Source organism: Sus scrofa, chromosome 9 (genome assembly GCF_000003025.6).
Source record: "Sus scrofa isolate TJ Tabasco breed Duroc chromosome 9, Sscrofa11.1, whole genome shotgun sequence".
NCBI lineage: Eukaryota > Metazoa > Chordata > Mammalia > Artiodactyla > Suidae > Sus > Sus scrofa.
Genome location: NC_010451.4, coordinates 92,770,079 through 92,795,595, shown reverse-complemented (window position 1 = coordinate 92,795,595; position 25,517 = coordinate 92,770,079). Strand labels below are relative to the sequence as shown.

Genomic DNA, 25,517 nt, shown 5'->3' with positions numbered 1-25,517 from the left:
TGAGTGTGGAAGGGTGCCAGCTATATCATTAAAGAGGTGTTCACCCTAGGAAGGTGAATTAATTCCTCTTAGTTTCCCTGAGGGTAAAATGGGAATGATGATAATTCCTAAACCCACAGAATGGAGGATTAAAGGAAATCATGTATGGACCCCGCTTAGCACAGTGCTGGGCACAGAGCATGTAAAGGACAGTCAGCAGTTTGGAACTCTGTGTGTGTGTGTGTGTGTGTGTGTGTGTGTGTGTGTGTGTGTGTGTGATGTACTTGGAACTACAGCATATGGACAGATGTCTAGGTGGATGAAAGGATGGGGAAATGTATAATCCTGAGGCAAAGGAGTAGGAGGGAGAGGCTGCCCTTACTCTAGTGACCTGACACCCCAGATTATCCTGCAAAAGCCTGGAGAGTGCCTCTTACAGCCTTGTAGATAAAAATCCTCATCTATGATGCAGATAAGTTTGCCCCAGAGATCTGTTCTGCAAGAGATCCCTGGCACAAGTGAGAAAACTGCTTATCCTCCCTAAGGAAGAAATCAGTGACTCAGTTTTTCTAATAGTGGTGATGAGTATATTCTGAACTATATACAGCCTCTGAATCCCGTGTGCCTGGCTTGCTGCCTCTGGGAGACAACTGGCTAGGAGTAGGGTACAAACTGTTTCGTGAGGATAGCTTCTGTTTTTGAAGCTGGCAGGTGCAAGGATGGATGGAAAACACAGCCATGACCTTATTAGTACAAGCCCAGTTGCCATGGAGACTCTTTCAAGCATCTGTGCTCCAGGCTTCCTCATAGTGTTACGTGAAGGGGGAAAGTAGATGAAGAGAGGCAGGAAAAACTATGCAAGGATGTGGCAAAATGGCAGGTCTTGTTAGATGGAACACTGCCGTGAAAGTTGAAATCTAAGGAAAGCATAGTTTAACAGAATTATTTTTTCCAGGCTTATACCCCTGCGACAAAAATAGGTACTGCCTAATATAATCAGACAAATGTTGTGTCTCAACAAGTTTTAATGAGTTTCTCCATCACACTGAATATGGTGAGATTCTTGGACCTCCTCATGCCCACATCATGCACAGCAATTGAAAACACTTTAAAACCCCTATTCACTGAAGAATCCTTTCCTGAGGGAAAACGTTTAGGAGCCAGGTGAAGTCAGAGAGCTTCTGTGGCTGAGGAGTGGATGGGAGTCTGAAAGAGGACCAAGGAACTCTGGGGACTCAATGAACACTCCTCAAAAGATACTGGCCTCAATAAAGATGTACAGGAAAGTAACATATGGGCAATAGCAATGAAAGGCCAAATTCAAATGGTGAATAATTTAAACAACAACAAAATGACAAGCTGTCACTATTCTGCACAATTAGATCTACTGCCTACTTTCAGAAATGCAAACAATCAAGTATGCATTACTCTGCTACTTAATCTGAAATAACCCACAGATAAAATATCAAGCACTGATGAGTTCCTACTGTGGCTCAACGGGATCGCCAGTGTCTCTGGAGCGCCGGGATATAGGTTTGATCCCCAGACCAGCACAGTGACCTAAGGATCTGGTGTTGCTTCAGCTGCGGTGAAGGTTACAACTGTGGCTTGGATCTGATCGCTAGCCTGAGAACTCCACATGCCATGCGATGGCCATAAAAGAAAAAAAAACCACTGACTATAATCTAGGTCCTGTGATAAGTATGCCTCGTGTGCTCTCTTATTTAATCTTCACATCAAATGCTTGTGAGGCAGGTGTGGTTTTTAGTCCCCATTTTATAGATGAGGACATGAGCAGAGTTAAGTCACTTGCATAAGGTCACATTTAGTTACTGAGGGAGTTCAGATCAGATCCACATGCCACAGGTTGGGTTTTTGGCAACACGAGCATCACAGAATTGAAAGATATTTTCTGTCTTGCCTCAAAAGAGGAAAGCTACCATCTTAGCCCAGGCACCCAGTAATACCCACACACCAGGCTTCTAACTGCACCCTCTACAGAAAGGACTCTGGCAGTGGAGGGTAGGGTGGGCTGGCAAGGGGAGAAAAGAAAGGTCAGGGAAACTCAAATCAGAGTGCGTCTCAGCCACGTTAATGAACTTAATTGACTCTCAAGTGCAGGTAAATGCTGGGAGCTGAACAGTGTTCTGGGTGGGAGGGAGGCTGGGCTGCAGTCAAAAAGCCTTTGGGTAAGCATTTATGAGGCACCAGATTCCTTAAGGTTTCAATATTTTGCTGTGATTTATTTCCCTTTGAAGTAAATCTTCACTTTTGTACCTAATTTTTTATTCTTAACTTTATATTCTTTTACGTAGCATCCTGGAAATTGTACAACCTTCAGGCCCACACAGCTTGACACCTCCACTCTGAACAATTCCATAGCTTCAAGACGCTCCACAATTTGATATAAACCTTTCAAACTTACCAGTTCAGTGGTTTTCAAACTATGTTCGGCATGAGAATCACCTGGGAAAATTATGAAAAAAAAAAAAAAAAAGGCCAGGCCCTAACCTTCATGAAAGAGCCAGGGTGGCTGTGGGCTTTAGTAACTCTCTCAGTCATTCTGATGCACACCAGTTTGAGAACCACTGTTCAGATTAGTAATTCTCAGAATGTGATTCGAGATTCACTGATGGTCATAAGGATTTCCTGACCTCAGGGTCAAGTCCCTGATTTAGCTCTTATGATCAAATGATGCTCAAATCCAGACTCATTTTTTTTTTTTTGTGGCAATAAGAACTCATCACTAGTAACCTACTGAGTTAATGGTCATAAATGTTCATAAACAAAACTTGTCACATTTACTAGTGTTTATTAAGGACACCTGCACTTAGAAGCCTGGCTGCTATGCAGCGGTTGCCAGTATTTCAAAGCTGTGGTGCAAATGCAGAGGAGCAAAGCACTGTATTCCTGCAACAGGTGAGAACATGTTTTCACAGCATGACCAGTGTGGTCTTGAGATTATTGTCCTATGTACTCAGCATTCATTTCCTCATTCTTCCGTTTCTGCCTTTCACATATCAAGGGACTGGAGTAACTGACTTTTACCTTTTTCCTTTTTCTTCACTTCTAATAGTCTTTCCAATGACTGTGTAAGCACTTAATTCCCCTTATTAAATAGGTATCTCTGTAAAATACCTAGAGCAGTTTCTATTTCCTACACTCTGGGCTTAGCTTCTTCAGTCTAACTCATGGAATGATATGCCCTTTCTCTTTAGTTAAAATCTTTGAGGGCAGACACAATCCCCTATAACTCATTGGAGCTCAACATTTAAAACATTGTTTAATAAATGTCTGTTAAAGAGTTTCCTGGTGGTGCAGTAGGTTAAGGATCTGGTGTTGTCACTGCTTTGGCAAGGGTTCAATCCCTGGACTTGGAATTTCTGCCTAGCAGCCCGAAGAGAAAAAAAAAAAAATGTCTGTTAAGGACCATGTTCAGTGTCTGAGAGCTAACATTTTCTCCTCTGACTGCTTCATTTGTCAGCAAGGTCTTCACTGAGAGGTCAAATTCAAATCACAAAAATGAAGCATAAAATCAGAATACACGGAGTCCCTGCTGTGGCGCAATGGAATTGGGGGCACCTTGGGTGCACTGGGACACTGGATTGATCCCCAGCCCAGCACAGTGGGTTAAGGATCCTGGGTTGCCATATCTGTGGCTTAGATTGAGATTGTGGATAGGATCTAATCCCTGGCTACGGAGCTCCATTCACCGTGGGTGGCAACAACAACAGCAAAAATCAGAATTCACAGAAAATATAAAACAAGGTAGTAAAAATTAGGGTGTAACTTTTAAAGAATGGACTGATTAAATGCATAACTGTCTTTGAATAAAGTAAGCATTTAATATGATTACCCTGGGGAAGCAAAAAGAGCCTTGGACTAAAGGTTGAAAATTCTATTTTCATATCAATCATCAGTTCATTGAGAACCCATATGCAGCTGGTTGGCATCAATATGACTGTACAAAGCAGGTGTCCATTCTGGTTGGGCACTGTCTATACCATTCCAGTGTTTGAGTATTTTGAATATCACCTCTGAGTGCACCTGTAACTGAGTGCTGACATAATGAAAGTATTTTCCTCTATTTTCTTTTCTTTCCCAATTTGATTTTCTTCCTATTTTCCATTATAGTCATTTAAAATTTCACTACTCCCTTCAAGACTCCTATCTCATTCCTAATACCTAAGCCACCCCTGACAGGAACTCACTGAAGATTTAGTGAAAGCTGCAAGAACAAATTTGACCCTCAACTTACTTTTAGTTCCAGAAACATAACAGAATCCTTCTGTATTCTTTATCTGTTCCCAAATGTGTGGATGTTGCTTTTTTTTTTCCTTAGAAAGTGTTTCAATGTCCTCTCTTCATCAATGGTTTTCTCTCATCCTCAGCTATAAAAATGTGTGAGATTCCCCATCTGCAACATTTACCTGGGCTCTGCCTCCCCATTCTTATTTTCCTTTGATCTTCTTTTTTGTTTGTTTGTTTTCTGTTTTGTTTGTTTTGTTTTGGGGACCACAATTATGACTTGTGGAAGTTCCTGGGCCAGAAATAGATCCAACTTGAGCCACTACAGTGACAATGCAGATCCTTAACCTGCTGTACCACCAGGGAACTCCTCCTTTGATTTTCTCATTTAGTCTCCATTTCCCCTGCTAACCACACCTCTGCCACTCTCAACCGTTTTCTACTACCACCACTCCACTGACAAAACTTAAAGAGGTCAGAAAGCAGCCCGTTAACTGCCAACTCCTACCATGTCTTTTCAGCATTCATCTCACCCCATCTCTCCATGGCACTTGCCATTGCTGACCATGTTCTTGCTGAAACCCTTCCCATCCCTGGCTGCCATCCTGTTTGTCTCTCTCTGTACCTCTCCTCTGTCTTTCTGGTGACTGATTTTTCCTGGATCTTCTCATGGCAACTGAGACCCAATCAAGGGAAGGGGGTTAGGTAGTAAAATGGCTGCTTGCAGAGCAGGGGAGAAGAGCAGTGTTGAGAGAATGGCAGGAGAAATTGGCTAGGGCAGTGGACACAATGCAGAGACCAAAGCTAGGATATCAACCATTGTTGAAAGGTTGGTAAAACCAGGGCTTATCCATGAGAATTAAATACATCCAGGCCTATAGACAAAAAACTTGAAAAGAGCTGAAAAAGAAGGTGTTCTCACCACTTTTCCAGCCAAGGGGTCGTAGAACCGCTCCAGGAGCTGGACCACCGTGCTCTTCCCACAGCCGCTGCTGCCCACCAAGGCCAGGGTCTGGCCCTTCTTTACCTCCAGGCTCAGCCCCTGAAGCACTGGGATGTCTGGCCGAGTGGGTAGTTGAACACAACTTCATTAAATGTCAGATTTCCTTCCACGGTATTCTAAAATCAGAATAGCAGTAATTTGGATTGCTGCAATCCTAAAAGCTCATTGTATAGCCAAACCTCTCTACTCCAGGTGTCAGAAGGTAGTGAACTTGTATTAAAATCAGTCTTCATTTGTAACTACTAAAATGAATTAATACCTAAGATCTAAAAGGGTCAGTGTTTCTTTTTAATTTGTTTTATTAAAGTTTAGTTGATTTATAATGTGTTAATTTCTGCCCTACAGCAGAGTGATTGAGTTATACACATATAGTCTTTTTCACATTCTTTTCCATTGTGGTTTATTACAGGAGACTGGATGTAGTTCCCTGTGATATACAATAGGACCTTGCTGTTTATCCATTCTATGTATAGTTGCCTCTGCTAATCAAAGGGTTGGTGTTTTGATAGCATGTCTTGTTAACACAATACAAATGTGACCACTTAAATGTGTTCCCCCAAAATAGAGTAACTTACATATAATAAAACCTGACTGGGATTAAAGTGGGCAGTGTTTCCATATTTTTTGTGGCTCCGTTATGCAAAAGTACTAGATGTTACCATGTATTTTCAACACTTATTAAAATGAACACATGACCTAGAAAGTTTCATTTTATTACCAGCAAATTAAAAAAAAAAAGCATAGATGGTATTAAACTTCCTCTTAAAATACTCTTCATTCACCAGTTAGGAGCAGATTATATAATGAAAACCTTAAACTGACCAGCTGTAGGCCTGTGGTGCTGTAGCTGTCAATCAGAGGGACCTTTTCAATGATCGTGATGACACGGGCTGCCGACACTTTGGCTTTGGCATAGTCAGGAGCAAATGAATCGATGTGCCCTATGGCCATGACACCATAGACAATAGCTTAGAAGACTCTGCACACAACAAAGTCAAAATGTGCCAAGAGTTATGACTGCAATACTAGAAAGTTGACACTTCTACAACCAGAGAGCACAGGCTCAATCACATCAGTCAAAAAATAAAGACAACACAAAACTCTTTTCATTTTTTTATCTGTGTGATAGACTGATTGATTGGAAAAGGGCTTCATGTTTCAGCTCTGTGTCCTCACCTTCTTGTAATGTGACTTTGTAGCTCCTCCATTTAAGAAGTGGAAAATTTTTTTTACTACCTTTTGAATCTGTGGCCTTTGGACTTGCTATGGCGATTAAGAAGTGGCGGAAGTGGCTGTCACCACTTCCAAGCCTATGACTCGGGACCTTGCATGCTTTCTCTCTCTCTCTCTCTCCCTCCCTCTCTCTCTCTCTCTCTCCCTCCCCCCTCCCTCTCTTCCTCCTCCCTCTTTCCCCCCTCCCTCTCTCCTTCTCTCCTTCTCTCCCTCTCTCACACACACACAACCCAGATCAGCAGAAACTGCCCGACTGCCCCACAGACTTAAAGGCACAAATAAATGTTTACTATCCATTGTCACTGGGCATTGGTGGGTGGTGATTGTGCAGCATTATTTGCCAACCAATAATGGGTTTGGACAGTTTTGCTGGAAATACATCCGATTCTTAGAAAACCTGTGAGCTATACACCAAACGGAGCTCTTTAAAGAACCCAATATGGTGCTGCTCACAAGAGGCATCAACATCCTTAATCTATGACACAGGAATCCTGGCATCTCTAAGTTGGGAGGGACCTCACAGGACATCAAGTCTGGCTCTCACTGTTGGAGCCAGGGCACTTCCCCTAAGTTGCCTTCCATGCTCTGTTTTAGGAAATATGACTGAGGAAGGCTATTGTTAAAAAGTTCCTTTTTAAATTGAAGGAAAATATACATCCTTTTGGATTGATTCCTGGCCTGGGAACTTCCATATGCCTCGGGATGGCCGAAAATGCAAATATATAATAATACTGATAATAATAAAATGAATTGTTCTTCAGACAATCATTCACTTGGAAGATTGATTTTTTTCTGAGTCTAAATGCTCAAGAGTCAGCCACATCCATCAACAGAATACTTAAGCTGGTAGTTGAGCAATAGATCAAATAATTATCTGATCAAAGTACCAATGACTCCCACTTCTCATCTTTTGGTAACAATTATAGATAGCATCTGCATATCATTTGTCAGGAAGATGCTGAGGGGAAATTTTAAATCTTCTTTCAAGTCATCTTGAAAACTACAATGCATATGCAAGTAGATGTCTAAACAGGATGGAAACATTATACTAACACGTTATATTTCTAGGCTTAGATGACTCTGGTTAAAACATAAAATTATACTACCACTAACTGTGGTACACCACCAAAGAGCAGCTCAGCCTTCACCAAGTCTGGACACTGAGAAAAATTCCACACACTTTTCACAACTGAACCACATATCTGAGTATTTCAGAAGTATAAGTAAGTCCAAGCCTGTCTTCTCCTGAGCAAGGTGCTGCATTCACAGTGATGCAGCAGATCTCCTGTTCAACTTTCCTTTATCACATCTGAATTTCTCTGGCTCTTACCTTCTGTTTTCCTTTTATCAAGGAAATTAAATTTATCCTGGAATCTTCCAGGGCTTTCAGAACTCAGCCCTCCACACCTGTTCTTTAGCTGCCCTGTTCAGAGTCCTTTACAAGGAACCAGGTACTTGGCTCCGGATTAGGCTTCTTCTCAAATGCCCAGACATTCTGGAAATGCCTCATTGAAACACCATCCCACCTTGTCATGGATTTGGGAAGGTCAAATGTGTTAGTCAGCACTGGGGAGAAGGGAAGACACCAATTCCCCAAATGAATAAAGCGCTTCAGTGATAACACACGGATATGCAGACATAAAATGCCATTATCTGAATCTCCAAAGTCTTCATGAAGCTCCAAAGTGAGGGTTTTTTTTATCCTCACCTTGGTCTGAATCTAGAGCTGAAATAGAAACATGAAGCCCATACTTACAAGAGAACATCCTGAAAGTCCATGTGGCCATGTTGTACCAAGTAGGCACAAAACTGGAAACAGGCAGCGTTAGAAAAATACATCACTGCCTGGGTGATGGAAAAAGTGATTTCAAAGATGTGTGCCTTCCTCAAAGAGTTACTGAAAAGAAGACATTGTGACGCTTACTTGATGTTGATCCTCATTCCTTGAAACATCACCTTTGAGAGGTCAGCAAATGGGTATGGAGGTACGACAGACAAAAATGAGTTGAGTTTCCAAAACATTAAGTCCTTATGTCACTACTTGTGAGAATTTAGGAAACTACCTCTAAAGCCTCAGGGTCATCATCTTTCTTCTTTTTTTTTTTTTTTTTTTTTTTTTCCTTTTTAGGGCATCACCTATGGCATGTATAAGTTCCAGGGTAGGGGTCGATTTGAAGATTTGACTGCCAGCCTACACCACACCCGCAGCAATGCCAGATCATAGCTGCATCTTTGACCTTCACCACAGCTCATGGCAATGCCAGATCCTTAACCCACTGAACAGGCCCAGGGATTGAACCCACATTCTCATGGATACTAGTTGGGTTCGTTACTGCTGACCACAACAGGAAATCCCAGGGTCTTCATCTTTAATGAAAAATTAACTACATCTCCAGGTAGTGAGGTCATGTTGAAATAAGCTCTGGAGGGAGTTCCCGTCGTGGCGCAGTGGTTAACGAATCCGACTAGAAACCATGAGGTTGCGGGTTCGGTCCCTGCCCTTGCTCAGTGGATTAACGATCCGGCGTTGCCGTGAGCTGTGGTGTAGGTTGCAGACGCGGCTTGGATCCCTTGTTGCTGTGGCTATGGTGTAGGCCGGTGGCTACAGCTCCGATTCGACCCCTAGCCTGGGAACCTCCATATGCCGCGGGAGCGGCCCTAGAAATAGCAAAAAGACAAAAAAAAAAAAAAAAAAAAAAAAAGCTCTGGTGTAGGTTGCAGATATGGCTTGGATCTGGTGTGGCTGTGGTTGTGGTGTAGGCCAGCAGATGCAGCTCCGATTTGACCCCTAGCCATGGAACTTCATGTGACGCGGATGCGGCCTAAAAAGCAAAAAAAAAGCTTGGGAAACTATCAATAAGTTTCAGCCCTCTCCCTTCACCATGGAAGAAACAAGATTCAGAGAGGGTGGCCTTGCCTATGTTGACATCACTTTTTAGAGCCCTAGCCTTGAGCTCATTAAAGGGAGAACAGAAGGCGTCCACTGGAGAAGCTTAAAGAGAAGAAGGGAAGGAAAACTCAAGAAGCATCACATCCTCAGAACCCACAGATACCTCAAATTTCATGTCCCATAAAGAACTCATTCCCAAGGGGAACATGTAATAGGATCTCAGGCCAACTCAGTATCAAGAGTCATTCTCAGTATGCCCTCCCTCTTCCCATCCCATCAGTTACCTGCTCTTACAGCTTCTATCTCAGAGATGTCCCTGCCTTAGGTCAGAGTCTGAGATTTCCCTCTTGGATGATTATAAGTGCATCCCAATTGGTTTCCTCCTAGGAGTTTCTCCACTTGTCCCCTCCCTTCCAGCAAAAGTAATCTTGCAGAAAACAAATGTGATGACTGAAAAACTCCCCACACTCCCCTCCCACTCTTCAGGGGTTATTACCTGTATGGTATCTGCAAGCTCTGGTCATACATAGATTCAAACTTCTCCTCCCGAGTCAAAGAAACAACAGTTCGGAAGTTTTCTATTGCTTCAGTGGCAATCTGTGTGAGAGAGGGCCCAGTCACTACAGGCACAAAGGCCAATGGTGACAGTGAGTCTGAACTCCATCAAAGAGATTAAGACAATTAATTTTATTATTAAATGTTTTTTAATATCGCATATTAAATAATACTTAGTATGACCCATGAGCTTGGATGCTATGGAAAGGGATACTAAGTAATCTGTCACAAATGGAGTTTTAGGTCTGGAAGGAAGATGGACTAATTCAAACTCCAGTTTACAGAAGGAGAAGCTGAAGGTTAAACAGATGAAGGCACTGACTAAAGCCACGTCACTTTACAGGAGCAAAATTAACCTGAGAACTCAGTATTTTACCTCTACTGCAGTGCTCTTTCTCTCTACTGCAGTGCTCTGTGTTTTATTATGATCACATTTTAAGTTTATAGTTATTACATACATGTATTTAAGGTAACGTATGTATGTTTTGTACAGTTGTCGTTTGAGACAACTAAAGAATATTTGGAAAAGATTGCAAAGGTAGAGAAGGTAATGAAAAGTTACATATGTTTTACGTAATGGTGTACATGTAGTTTTTTCCCTAAAGATACCTGTTTAACAAAATTGGGCTCAAGTTCTGTATTTGGCCATATAGCCTTCTCTTTTACCTTAACAAATATCAAGCACATTTCCAAGGTCAATAAATATACATTAGCAATGGAATATTTAAAAGGCCACTTAATATCCCAGCCGGCTAAGCATTCCTTTAAGGTTTTCAGGTCTTATTAAAAGTAATTCTGTGTAAACATCCTTGTACATAAATGTTTGCCCATATTGTTTAAATTCTTCTGTTTTATTTTAAACATTTTTTGGCTACATGGGTGGCCTGTGGAAGGTCCTGGTCTAGGGAATAAACGTGAGCCACAACAGAGACAACACCAGATCCTTACCTGCTGGGCCACCCCATTCAGTTGTGTTGTATTTTAATTGAATGTAATTCCCAATAAGGCTATTTGATTAAGACAAATACACCCTTTACCACCTTGTGAAATCTGGGTAAAGGGCTGTGGAAAAACAACACCACCAGTGCACAAAAGGAGATTTCAGCTTGCATCAGCACAGGACCTTGAAACACCTCTCTGCCCATTTGCCTCATGTATAAAATAAGGAGGGTGGACAAGAGGGTCTCAGAAGTCCCTTTGAACTCTAAATCTAAGAGATTAATTTGTGGAATTATAAGTCTAAATTATAAATCAGTGAGAGACATTTTATTACAGTGTTCTTTTTTTCTCTGGTTTCTACGCTGGTCATATTTGATACAAATAAAGACGCGTTCAATTACATCTAATGTAATCATTCTAAATGATTTACAGTTTACAAATCTTGAAACCCAAATCTCACTTATTCTTTACTGCTACTAGCAAATATTTGACATGACATTAAGCCAGTCCAAAGACTCACACAGAAAGCTATTAGAAAACCAATCAATATTATATTCTTAGAAAAAAAACATATTTAAAAATAAACTCATGCAAACTATTGCATCTGGAATGGATAAGCAATGAGATCCTGCCATATATCAATGGAAACTATATCTAGTCACTTGTGTTAGAATATGATGGAGGATAATATGAGAAACAGAATGTATGTATATATATGTGTGCCTGGGTCACTTTGCTGTACAGTAGAAAAATGACAGAGCATTGTAAACCAACTATAATGGAAAAAACAAAAATCATTTAAAAATTAAAAAATAATTTCACTTTAGAGGGCTTAAAAATGGGTTCATCTTAATTTTAATTGCCTCCAAGGCCCTCTGTGGAGCCAAACAAAATTTGAGTGAATCCTTACATTAAACTGAATCTTTGAAATGACTCATTTCATTCTCAACTTCCTACTAAAGTAGACACATCGAATATGTCTAAACACATCCATGTTTATAGAATCACTATTTTGATGTAAGTCATTTCATAATTAAGCCAATCTAACTGCTGAAATACTTTTTTATTTGTTAAGGAGGATTATAATTCAGGTCTTGAGGCAGGGAAATCAGTAAGATTATTATGACTGCATTGTCTAGTGAAAGTAGGGTCTAGAGCAGGGATTTACAAACTATATGCCATAGGTAGAATCCTGTTGGTCTCCTGTTTTTGTAAATAAAGTTTTATTTGGACATACCTAAAAAAATAATAATAATAAAGTTAGAAGTATTATATTCTGGCCCAGTAGGTCAAGATGTTTTCCATAAGCTACTAATATAGGAAATTGTCCATATGCAATTTATATCAAAATATTTTATAAAATTCTTTTTGTTATAAAAAATTATATATACTCATTTTAGAACATCCTGAAAGTGCAGAAAGTAAAAAGTTAGAGGACAAAAAGTCATCTCCAGTCAAACCCTCAAAGACAATCTTTGTTCAGACCCATGGCAGAAATGTTTTCAATTATAAGGCATCAAACACAGAGAAGTTTCTTATATGAGTTGGAAAATCCCACAAACTATAACACTGTCTGGTGGAAAACAGACTTTAGTCTAAATTTCAATGTAAATTTTCTAAGCCAGGTGTGGTTTTTTGTGACTGGTTGTGTCATCACTTTTTAGAAAGTGTGAACAGCACAATAAAAGCAAGAGATTATGAGTTACAGACCTTGAATGGCAAGTAAAACAATATAATCACTGGACAATCACCTTCAATTAGGAAAGGGCTAATTGCCTCCTAAGCAGTTAGGAAAGGGCTTAATCCAGTACTCTGCATCCTCACAGCTTCATTTACTCCAGAGTTTTCCATAAAGACTCAGTACCTGCTATGGGGAGAGAGAACTTTCTTTTTTTAATTACTGTTCTAAACAGGCTTCATATATTTAGTAATTTTGTCTTCACACTTAACCTATGAAAGAAGTGCAGTTATTAACACCATTTTGTGTGTGTGTTTTTTAACATTTTGATTATAGCTGACTTTTTCTTTTTTGTCTTTTTAGGGCCTCACCCATGGCATATGGAAGTTCCCAGGCTAGGGGTTGAAATCAGAGCTGCAGTTGCCAGTCTATACCACAGCCACAGCAATGCCAGATCTGAGCCTCATCTGGGACCTATACCACAGCTCAGGGCAACACTGGATCCTTAACCCACTGAGCCAGGCCAGGGATGGAACTCAAGTCCTCATGGATGCTAGCTGGGTTGGTTACTGCTGAGTGATGATGGGAACTCCTATAGCTGACTTTCTAATTCGAGAAGAGGAAGTAGCACTGAGTTTCCCTCAGAAACCATCATGAACTAAATCATTTTGAAGAAAGTAAAAAATGTTTCTAGAAAAAAAAAAAAACCCTCACAATTCTCTTCTTACCTTCAAATAAAATATGATTTCAGCTTTTATGTGTGAAAGGAAGAATCTAATCTATAAAAATATTCACTCATCAATAATAATGTGGCAGCAGTTCCCACTGTAGTACAGTGGGTTAAGGATCCAGCATTGTTGCAGCTGCTGTGGCTTGGATTCAACCCCTGGCCAGAAACTTCCATGTATCACAGGTGACCAAAAAGGAAAAAAGTAGTAGTAAATAATAATGTGACAGAAATGGATGGAACACAAATCAGGGGCAGGGTGGAGGATGTGAGCCAGCCCTGACATCACCCCACAATCATGCTCTGGAATCCTGGACCTGCTGCGTCCCTCTAAAGCAAAACCAACAGATATGGCCCTGATTTCCATTTTAGTAGGGAAGCTAGACCATCAAGGAAATATGATATATATATAGATCAACAAAAAAATATGAAAGAAATATCAAGTGCTAAAAACTGTCAGGAATTAATTCAAGTGCCAGGATTAGTACCTCTGAAAAGGTACTAATTCTGAGGTATGAAGACCAGAGGGAATCAGCTTGGGGAGTTTTAGGAACTGAAAGAAGGTCCATGAGGCCAGAGCAGGGCAGGCGATGGAGAGAGCATGACGAGGCCAGGTCAGGAGCTGGGTTGTGCAGAGTGTTATAATCCAGGATAAAAGGTTGATTTTATTCCCAGTGTGATCAGAAGCTGCTGGAGGGTTTAGATGTTAGCATGATCTTGTTTGTGTTTGTAAGAGATGAGTGTGGCTTCTGTGCAAGGACTAGAGAAAGTGGACAGACAGATCAGTTAGACTGATGCTATGTGACTTTGGGCAAGTTCTTGACTTCTCTGAACCTTGGCTTTTATTACCTAACAGAGATAATTCAAGAGTTACGGAGAAGGTCAAATGAGGTGAGGCATACCAAGCTCTTTGAATGATGCCTGGTACATAATTAATGCTCAGTAAGCTGAGAATGAGGGTCAGATGGGAGTGGATGTTTTATCATGTCCTGAACTGGCTGGTGCAATACTTTCCCCACATGCTTCTGACCCTCTCGTGAACCACCACTGAGTGCATCAGAGCTACCTCACCCTCTACCTTCACCCAGGAAACCTGCCATATTCACACATATCTCTCTCCATCTGCATCCCTTCCCTTGCCCCTTCTGACAGAATTCCCAGACTCTTAAGCTGATGAACCACCTCAAAGGTGCTAAGCCGTGGTTAAGATCTACACTAGCTTAAGACTGATCTTCCTATAAACAACCTAAGACTCCCTTCTGGGACCTTTTGAAACCTCAGGAAATGATGACACTATTAAATGGTAATGCATTTTCTTCTTATACACATTTTTTCCTCGGTTTTTCCATCTGCTCATTAGATGAAGAGTCCACACCAATGGGAGAAAATCAATAAAGTATAGGATTAAATGAAGCAACCAGTCACAGAATGGATTTCCTAGCAGAGGCCAGTGTTCCCTGGGCCTGACCACAGCCAGATGCCTGGGGCTGGCACCATCCTGCTGAACCTCAGGACTGGCCGGCTTCTGAAGGGAAACCTCACTTGAGGTCGTTCCCCCATCGACCATGGCTGAGAAGCACTAAGGCTGGCCCAAAGGAATTTCCTGAAGGAATCCCAGGGACCCCGGGTAAAAAGGTCTGAGGAGGGGATGGCAGGGGGGTTCAGGACAAAGTGTTGGGGAGAAGACCAGCCTCTAGGACCCCTTTGTCATCCTAAGGGATGGGGAGCCGGGCCCAGAGACAAAGTACCTCAGACACCGAGGCCACTCGATCTGCCTGAGTCCCTGCCCTGACACTTGGGCACCTTTGAGGGTCCACTGATGGGTGTAGCCCTTTCCTGGATGGGAGGGTCAGTCGGGGGGTCAGCCCTGTTCTGGCCACTCATTTCTGCCATGAGCCAGATCATGTGATAGCAGGTTATGTTCAGCCATCAGCAGACCTCTTCATTTCTTAACAGCGGCACAACTTGGGAGCATGACTGCTGGGTTTGGACCCTGGCTCTGAGACTAATTGGCTCTAAGGCACCTGGGACATTACCTGATTGTGCCCCAGTCTCACTGGAAAAAGGAGCTAATAACAGACCCTCCTCCTAGGGTTACCCTGACGAGTAAAGCAATTGTTCTGGAAACGCAGCAAATGCCATATAGGAATCGGTTTAAAACAGCAACAACCACCAGACAAGTATGTAGCCAAAAAAAACCCCAAAAATTTAGAGTAAGGGTACACAGAATTAAGATGAAGGGAGGTGGCATGATAAAAAGAATGAGAATAATTTAAGCCAGATGGAATTTGGCTTAAATTTCAGCCTTTCAGCCTTTTCCATTTTTTAATCTGCCCCTTCACATATTATTAAATGGACCTACTCTCCTCAATGAAGCAATGGATTTCTGGTTTGAGAGAAAAGGGGGAGAAAAAAAGAAATGCTGGGGGACAAGCAGGGGAGAAGGGTGTGAAGACAACCATCTGAAACTAGAAACCCTGATACAGGTGTTGTAGGTCTGGGCATCTAAGCATGTGTTTTGCTACTTTTCTTCAGCTTCCAATCTGCTGAGCAAATGTCCAACAGGACTGCATTGGGGAATGGTTATAACAGCATCCTCAGAATAGCAAGTGGTCGTGAGTAACAGAAGAACACTAATGAGAGTATTTTACTCTCCTTAGGTCAGCAATGATATTTCATCTAACTCACCTTCCCGGCACCTTCTAGCTCTTTCTTATCTTTCAGTGCTTGTCCAGACAGCATTTTAATTTCAACAACTCCTGCTATTGCAATGATGGGTACAATCACCAAGAGTAAAAGTGTTAATTGCCAGCCATAGATGAAGGATATAATAATGCCTGTCCCAAGATTTGCTATATTCTGGGTAATGACAGCAAGCCTGGCACCAATAGCCTGCAAAAGGAGCAAACAAAAGACAGAGAGACATTTTGATATTATCTTTAAAATTCATGCTGATATATTTTCTTAAAGATTGTGATAATTCGGGGAGTTCCTGTTGTGGCTCAGTGGTTAATGAAGCTGACATGTATCCATGAGGATGAGGGTTCCATCCCTGTTCTCACTCAGTGGGTTAAGGATCTGGTGTTGCCCTGAGCTGCGGTGTAGGTGGAAGATGAGGCTTGGATTCCCCTGTTGCTGTGGCTGTGGCATGGGAAGGCAGATGTACCTGATTCGACTCCTAGCCTGGGAACTTCCATATGCCATGGGTGCAACCCTAAAAAGACAAAAACATTGCTTAAGATTTATGTTGCAATTTTATAACTGTATGTGCTTCCACATGTGTAACCTAATTCATTCTTACAGAAGCCCCATATTACAAGAAATGTTATTATAGTACTATCTTACAAAAAGATTAATTGCTAAAGATGGAGAAGGTTCATGGGAGGGAAATACATGGCAGAGATACATGCTTTTTTTTTTTTTTCAAAACCACATCAACTTGTGGATTTCTTAAAATTTTTTTTTTTTGGCTGTGCCTACAGCATGTGGAAGTTCCCAGACCAGGAATTGAACCATGCCACATTTATAACCAGAGCAACAGCAGTGACAATGCCAGGTCCTTAACCTGCTGAGCCATGAGGGAACTCCAACTTATGGATTTTTGTCATAAACAGTTGTAGTTAAAGAAGACATTGTCATTGATCCACACATCGAAACTTGCTGATTCAACATTTCCAGCCTAGCCATCCCCTCAACCTGTTCCCTGTGATAACCATAAGTTTTTCAAAGTTTATGAGTCAGTTTCTGTTCTGCAAATAAGGTCAATGTATCCTTTTTTTTTAGATTCCACATATACGTGATAGAATGTGATGTTTGTGACTCACTGTCTGACTAACTTCACTTAAGCATGGTAATTTCTAGGTCCATCCATGTTGCTGCAAAAGCCATTATTTCATTCCTTTATATGACTGAGTAATATTCCCTTGTATATGTGTATTATATCTTCATTATCCACTCCTCTGTCAATGGACATTAGGGTTGCTTCCATGTCTTGGCTATTGTATATAGTGATACAATGAACATTGGGGTGCACGTATCTTTTCGAGTCATGGTTGTCTCTGGATAGATATCCGGAAGTGGGACTGCTAGATCAAATGGTAAGTCTATTGTTTAGTTTTTTGAGGAATCTCCATACTGTTTTCCATAGTGGTTGTACCAATTTACATTTCCACCAGAGTGTAAGAGGTTCCCCTTTCTTCATACCCTAACCAGGATTTATTGTTTGTCGACTTTTTTTTGTCTTTTGTCTTTTTAGGGCCACACTCATGGCACATGGAAGTTCCCAGGCTAGGGGTCAAATCAGAGCTGCAGCCACCGGCTTGTACCACAGCCACAGCAATGCAGGATCTGAACTGTGTCTGAGACCTGTACCACAGCTCATGGCAACGCCAGGCCTGAGCGAGGCCAGGGATCGAACCTATGTGCTCATGGATGCTGGTCAAGTTCCACAACGGGAACTCCTTGTTTGTCGACTTTTTGATGACGGCCATTCTGGCTGGTGTAAAGTGGTACCTCTGGGGGAAAAACTGTAATTGTAATGTATACATGTAAGGATAACCTGACCCCCTTGCTGTACAGTGGGAAAAAAAAAAAAGTGGTACCTCGTAGTAGTTTTGATTTGTATTTCTCTAATAATTAATAATGTTGAATATCTTTTCATGTATTTTTTTGGCATGTGTATATCTTCTTTGGAGAGTTCTCTGTTTAGATCTGCCCAATTTTTGTTGTTGTTTTTGTTGATGTTTTTTAGGGCCGCACCCGTGGCACATGGAAGTTCCCAGGCTAGGGGTCAAATGGGAGCAGTAGCTGCTGGCCACAGCAACAGTAACACCAGATCCAGTCTGCATCTGCGACCTACACCACAGCTCACAGCAACACCGGATCCTTAACCCACTGAGCCAGGCCAGGGATTGAACCCACCTACTCCTTGTTGCTAGTTGGGTTCATCACCACTGAGCCACAACAGGAACTACAAAAAAGCTAAGTTTAAATAGGTCTCATTTTTTGTATTTTTATTGTCATCACTCCAGGCAGTGGATCTGAGAAGATATTGCTGTGATTTTTTTTTTTTGTCTTTTTTTTTTTTTTTTTTGTCTTTTTTTTGCTATTTCTTTGGGCCGCTCCTGCGGCATATGGAGGTTCCCAGGCTAGGGGTCCAATCGGAGCTGTAGCTGCCAGCCTACACCGGAGCCACAGCAACGTGGGATCCGAGCCGCGTCTGCAACCTACACCACAGCTCACGGCAACGCCGGATCATTAACCCACTGAGCAAGCGCAGGGATCGAACCCGCAACCTCATGGTTCCTAGTCGGATTCGTTAACCACTGCGCCACGACGGGAACTCCAGCTGTGATTTATGTCAGAAAGTGTTCGGCCTATGTTTTCCTCTAAGAGTTGTATAATATCTAGTTGTATATTTAGGTCTTTAATCCATTTTGAGTTTATTTTTGTGTACAGCGTTAGGGAGTATTCTAATTTCATTCTTTTATATGCAGCTGTGCAGCTGTCCAGTTTTCCAAGTACCACTTATGGAAGGGACTGTTTTTCTCCATTGTATATTCTTGCCTTTTTTGTCATAGATTAGTCGAGTGTAAGTAAATGGGTTTAATAGTGGGCTTTCTATCCTGTTCGACTGATCTATATTTCTGTGGTTCAACTATCAATATGATAAAATTCATTGAGTTAAAACTTTGTAGCTTCAGTAACTTCTAGTTCTATCAGCAAGAGATTCATGGAGTAGCAGAACTGTGAAAGTTGTTCCTTCTATCCTTGCCTTTTAATTTTTTCACACTCTTCACTTTCTTTCAAACGTTTTAAGATATTCTTCCCTCCCCTCTGAACTTTATTGCCCCCAAACTTCCTTACAGCATCTACACACTTTATAGCAATTACAAGTTTCTATGGATTTGCAAAGCATCATTAAAACAGACTGGACCTTCATGATATGCTGATAAATACTTCCTTTTCTAAATAATTATCCTTACACACATACTTTGTTAATAGCATGTATAAGATGGCAAATAACAAAACAAAGATGCTAAGTTATCTACACACGATACAGTATATGATAGTTAAATCATGAACATTTTTGCCATGGGGCACACGATATACTGTGTAAGTTAAAAGTTTAACATTTTCTTAGTGAGGATGAGAACTAACACATGCTGAAATTTAAAAAATAAATTTCATGCTGAAATTCAAAATGGTGCATTAAGACAGTCGCAAAAGCAGGGAGGCAGTCAGTACCCCTTTAACTCGAGCAGCATCATTGGCAAGCCTGGTCGTCAATGCTCCCGTGGTGTTTTTAGGGTCATCGAACCAGCTCACATCCTGTGGCACAGAAAATGATTTCATTATCTTACAGACCTATTCATGAGACAGAGGGCAGGGACAGGTTTATCTACCACTTCTCTCTCCAACATATAGCACCCAGGACCTGACACTGAATAGACAAGAAAGGCACTTCATAGACAAACGCATAAATAGGTCATTTTATTTGTCAAAAAATTTTTTTTGAGTGCCTGCTTTGTTCCAACATAATTTCTATGTGTCAGATCTATTCAACAGTGACCAAAAAACAGATCTGCTTCTAGTGATAGATGCCACTAATTTATACATGTCAGGTGGGAGAAAATAGAGCAAGGTAAGAGGGGAAAAAAAAGTGAGGGAAGGCATTATTTCATAGACTGAGGAGGAGAGAGAGAAGGTCTCTCTCTGGAGTCCCCTTTGTGGCTCAGCAGAAACAAACCTGACCAGTATCCATGAGGATTCAGGTTTTTGTTTTGTTTTTTGTTTTTTGTCTTTTTAGGGCCGCACTCACGGCACATAGAGGTTCCAAGGCTAGGGGTTGAATTGGAGCTCCCGCTGCCGGTCTACACCACAGTCACAGCAACTCCAGATCCAAGCCGTGTCTGTAGCCTACACCACAGCTCATAGCAATCTCGGATCTTTAAACCACTGAGCGAGGCCAGGGTTCGAACCTGTGTCCTCATAGATACTAGTCAGATTTGTTTCCACTGAGCCACAATGGGAACTCTGAGGATGCAGGTTCCATCCCTGGCCCTGCTCAGTGGGTTAAGAAGCTGGCATTGCCATGGATGCAGCTTGGATCTGAAGTTTCTGTGGCTGTGGTACAGGTCAGAAGCTCTGATTGGACCCCTAGCCTGAGAACTTCCAGATGCTGCAGCTATGGCCCTAAAAAGAAAAAAAAAAGAAGAAGAAGAAGAAGAAGAAGAAGAAGAAGAAGAAGAAGCTCTTTCTCAGGTGACATTTGAGCAGAGACCTTAAGGATAAGATTATCAGAGACAAGGAAGAAATAGCAAGTGCATATGCCCTGAAGCCAAGGCATACTTCATCAGTTCATGTACCATCAAGAAAGCCATAAGGAGTGCTGCCAGCCTTACAAGCATCTTTGTGTGAATGTGTAAAAGCTGCCTCCTCCTCTGGACAGACTTCCATTCTCATTGGGCCCTCCTGACCACCTTATGCATATTCAGTGAAGCTAATGGGTACACAGTAGATTGGAAAGGGTGAAGCTACAGAAGATGAGGTCTCAGAGGTAGTGGGGACCACATTGTGAGTGACCTTATAGGTAACTGATAAGATTCGAGATTTTACCCTGAGGATTAAGAGGTGGCTTTCAGCAGGTTTAGGGCACAGGATGTGATCTCACTTTTAGACAAGTAATTCTGGCTTTTGGGCAATGATCCCAATAGAATGGGATAAGGAGAGCAGCATTAAGAGTCCAGCTAGGAGGCTGCTGTAATATTAAACAAAGAAGAGGAGTCAAAGATGACTCCAAGGTCTTCAGCCTGAACAACTGGTAGAATGGAGGTGCCATTACTGACATGGGGGAGGACTAGGGAAGGAGTAAGCCCTGGGGGAGGAGAGATTCAAGAGTTCAATTTTGGAAATATTGGGTATGAAATGCTTACTGGACATCCAAATAGAGAAGTCAAATAAATAGATAACTGTTGTTTGGGGCAGAATAAGTGATTTGGGTTTTAAAAATCAACAAAAGAAATCTAGAACAAAATCTAACATTCAACATAGGATTTTCTCTGTAAAACCAATAACATTTTTAAATACATACACAAATGGTGGAAAATAATGTGAAAAAAGAATGCATATATATGTCTGAGTGGGTTACTTTGCTGTATAGCAGAAATTGACAGAATATTGTAAATCAACTATAATAAAAAATTTTAAAAGAAAATTTTAAAAATACACAAATACCAAAAAGATTGTAAGTTAAAAGTATCAGATTACATCTGTTACAAAAATAACTGTGGTCCCAAGAAGTTACCTCAAATGGTGATTTGAAATTAAGGCAGTATCTTGTCATTTTCCCCCTAATGTATTTAAGAAAAAAAAAAAGCATTATCATTTATTATGTATCAATTTGCTTTTTGTAATTGTTAAGTGTTTAAGTGCCTCCCATACTGGAATGTAACTTCCTTGCAGAAAGGGACCCAGATCTGAAGGCCTTACAATACTTAGTAAGTATTGTGCTTTATAAGCAGAAGGCACTCAGTGCACATTGGCCAAACATAATAATTTATGGAGAGGGCATTACAAAAAATCAACGGCTGAGCTTCCAAAGTATAATGGACCTAGGAGTTGGCCTGGGGGCTGGTGGGGTAACAGGGCACTTGGCCCTGGACCAAAGCCTTGAGTCTCACTTGAATCTCAGTTATAAATGTGGTTTGACTGAATATCATAAGACAGGACCCTCAACTGAAGAGTGCTCTCTCACTCACTTGGTTCAGGCCTAGCTCTGTCCTTCACAGGCTGGCAATCCCCATAAATATGTCTTCTTTTTAAGTGGCAGTGGGAGGGGTGGGAAGGGAAATGTGCATGTCATTCTGAAATCCCAACACAGCCAACCAGTGCTTCTCAGCCAGGGCTCAGGTAACCCCTGCACGTCCAGGACATCCTTCTGGAGCACCAGTGTAGTAGAGATTTTAAAACATGAACTCATGATGTCACAGATAACACTTGCATGATTGTTAAGGAAACTTTTCCCTTGGAACTTGGCTGCTTTGGGTGGCAGGACCAGACCCCCTCCTCCTCTCCCCAGGAAAACATTCCCATCTGTCTGTTGTCAGGGTTTTGAAGGTGTAAAATGTGAGAGGCATTCCGTGAAGTCCTTATCAGCTAGTCACACTGCAGCTTGAATTAGTGTATCGGTTTAACCCCAGCAAAGATAGTGGCAGGAAAGGGGCTGACTTGTCATCTACGGAAAGAAGGGGTGCAGAGGCCTTGTCTGGGTGGGGAGAAACAAGGGTCCTGGGTCTCCCAGAGGAAAGAAGGAAAGAAAGGGGGGAAAGGGCTGAGGGGTCTTGAGGATCACTGCCACCTGCTCTGCCTACAGCTGCTGAGGTGGAGGCTGCAGGGGAATCTGCCCTGGAGACTGTTTGTCTCGCTGGGATCCTGGTCCCTGTGCCCACGCACAGCAGACCACCCAGGGCAGGTCTCTGAGCCTGACCAGATGGGCGGCTTGGCCGCAGCTCTGAGGTGAGACTGAGCGCAGATCAGGGCAGGAGCTCAGAGTAACCTGACAGCGCTCCCACCAGCTCCCCACGGGCACATCCCGGCCCAATCCTCAACACACATACCTGTCTCAGCATGGACCTGAAAACCATGTACCGCAGCCTCTTGGTGAGGATCTCTCCGGCTTTGCCAAACGTGAAGCCCTGTGAAGAATAACAGGCCACATGGGAAAGACTTGTCAGGAACCCAGCCGCTGATGACACAAAAGGAGGGGGACGTGGTGTCATTGCTAAAGCAGGACACCAGACAAAGTCAGAAAGCGCGATTTCAAGGCTTGGCCATGTTTTGGTGACTGAGCACTATGGTGTGTAGCTGCACCTCTGGCAGAGTTGGAACAGCCCAGTTTTGAACTCGACATTATGCTCCCCAGCCACCTGGCAGGCCAATCAGGGATTTATGGCAAGTGGTTTTGTTTGCTTGTTTGTTTTTGTTTTTTGTCTTTTTGCTATTTCTCGGGCTGCTCCCGCAGCATATGGATGTTCCCAGGCTAGGGGTCGAATCGGAGCTACATCTGCTGGCCTACACCACAGCCACAGCAACACGGGATCCGAGCCGTGTCTGCACCCTACACCACTGCTCACGGCCTCGCCAGATCCTTAACCCACTGAGCAAGGCCAGGGATCGAACCCGCAACCTCATGGTTCCTAGTCGGATTCGTTAACCACTGAGCCACGACGGGAACTCTAGGAAGTGGATTCTTTGCCCCGTCCCTGACCCTGCTCCTTTCTCTCTGTGAACCAGTGTCTGTCCCTCAGGAAGCTGGGGAGTTGTTCCCAAGGCAGGGGGCCCTCTAAACCAAGGGTCTAAATTATGTATCATCCAAAGCAGAACATTTTTGTGCTACTGAAAAGGATGCTGTTCATGATTACACCAGGACCTGAGCTGTACTCTTGGGGAAGAAGAATATATAGCCACCCAGCCATAAAGGATGCAGAGATCAAAGATCTGAAATATATCGCTTTAATCAAAACAAAACAAAACAAAACAAAAAAGGCTAGGAGGGACCTGGGTTGGGGAGGAAGGATTACCAAGAAAGAATTTTCTGCACTACCCTGTCCCGATCCCCCAAAGCTATAACCTGTGTCTGGAAGGAGTGAAGAGAGTTTGGGGAAAGAAGAGAGTAAGATGTGATTGTGCGGCCATGCTGGGCCGCATCTGGGAAGGAAGGAGGACAGACCTCATCCCAGAGAGTTTGGGGATCTGGGCCCGATGGAAGCACTGCTCTCGTTTCTCTCTGGAGCTCTGGGGAGCGGCAGGCTGCGGATGAGGGCTGCCACACAGTGGCCTGGGGAAAACAGAGTGGAAAGGGCTGGATGGTGTATGACAAGAGGAGAAGCCCCAACAAGAGGCCCAAGTCTCCAGCAGAATCAGAGAAGCAAAGGAGGACAACCAGAGTGTCCCAAGTAGCATGCTGGACAGTACTGAGAGCAAGGCAAGAAACACGTGCAAAGAGCACAGTGAGATAGAGCCAAATCTTCCAAGGGGTCCTGATAAAGGAGACAGCAGTTGGACCATATAACTGAGGGCCCCAGGCCCCTGGAGTCACCAGCATGAAGCTGGGGTGGAATGGGATGTCCAGAGACCAGCGCCCTCCACCCAGGGCTGTAATGGCTGCACAGCCCCACCTATAACACAGATACCCACCCAGGGAGAAGTGGGAGATGGAGAAAGGATGGGTTAACTGAGTTGAAGCCTGAAGTTACCGAAATGATTCACTTTCCTTGGAAATGCCCAGATTAAGATTTCCACTATTAGACTGAATGAAATCTGGACGATCCTACCCACTTCATGAATATTCCTGCTGTTATTTTTGTTGAGAACCGGCCATTGTTAAGTACTTCACAAACATTATCCCCGGAAGTCCTCATGACAAACCTACAATCACCGTTTTATAGAAAAAAATGGAAGTTTAGAGGGATTGCTATGTTGCCAGAGGCCACAGTTCTAAGGTGGCAGAGCTGGAATCTGAATCTGCGTCTAAGAGAATCTTACCCAGAATGGGAACCCAGAGCCTGGGACTTAATCCCCCAGTGAGCGCCTTCCTTCATTTCTAAATGAGGAGGTAGCATTCGTTTGAACATTATTATTAGGTACTGTGCCTTCTCTACACTTCTAAGGTCCTGTGATTCAGGGCATCTCATCTCACCTTGTTTGCCAGTCAAGCCAGGTTCCAGCCTCTCCAAGCAGAGTCATGTTACAAAGGTACCACTTTGACTACCTCTGTTTCACCAACCACATCTCCAGTCCAAAGCCCAGCTCCTTCCACATTCCTTAGCCACCCGCACCCTCAGCAAATGCATAGCTCCAAAACTCCTATGGCCTCAATGGTTGGTATGGCATCTCATATACAATTAGTGTCACATGTATTCTAGGACAATAAAATTCCCCAAAGAAAGCCAGTAACAAAGGCATTCAGTCTGTTTTCTTTAGGACCACCTATCATGTGTAGAAAAGTATTGTTTTTTCAAAATTCAAACACTTGCTTACACCATGTAAAATAAACAGACCTGTTGAGAGTTCCATTTTCAAAAATTACAGGTGATTAATCAATCATTCATTTAATAAGTATGTTTAGAACTGCCTCCCATAGGTCTAGACACTTAGTCTTGTCATCTCTTTCAATCATCAAGAGTCAGCTACCATTATCCCTATTTTACAGATGAGGAAACTGAGGCTTAGGCAGTTTAAGTTACTTACCTGCCCAAAGACACAA

The 25,517-nt window shown here is 42.4% G+C and overlaps 2 protein-coding genes across 6 annotated transcripts in view; one reads left to right on the top strand and one right to left on the bottom strand.

Moving 5' to 3' along the window:
• The window catches only part of RUNDC3B (RUN domain containing 3B), a 297,986-nt gene that overhangs the window by 27,979 nt on the left and 244,490 nt on the right, over nucleotides 1–25,517 (top strand). The window lies entirely within an intron of this gene.
• Nucleotides 1–25,517, bottom strand: part of LOC100522267 (multidrug resistance protein 1-like) — an 84,603-nt gene that overhangs the window by 5,347 nt on the left and 53,739 nt on the right. The window contains 8 exon segments of the mRNA XM_013989589.2: nucleotides 5,150–5,295; nucleotides 5,298–5,346; nucleotides 6,053–6,209; nucleotides 8,220–8,360; nucleotides 9,850–9,950; nucleotides 15,941–16,144; nucleotides 19,499–19,582; nucleotides 22,870–22,947. Coding sequence (XP_013845043.2) covers nucleotides 5,150–5,295; nucleotides 5,298–5,346; nucleotides 6,053–6,209; nucleotides 8,220–8,360; nucleotides 9,850–9,950; nucleotides 15,941–16,144; nucleotides 19,499–19,582; nucleotides 22,870–22,947 — 960 coding nt within the window.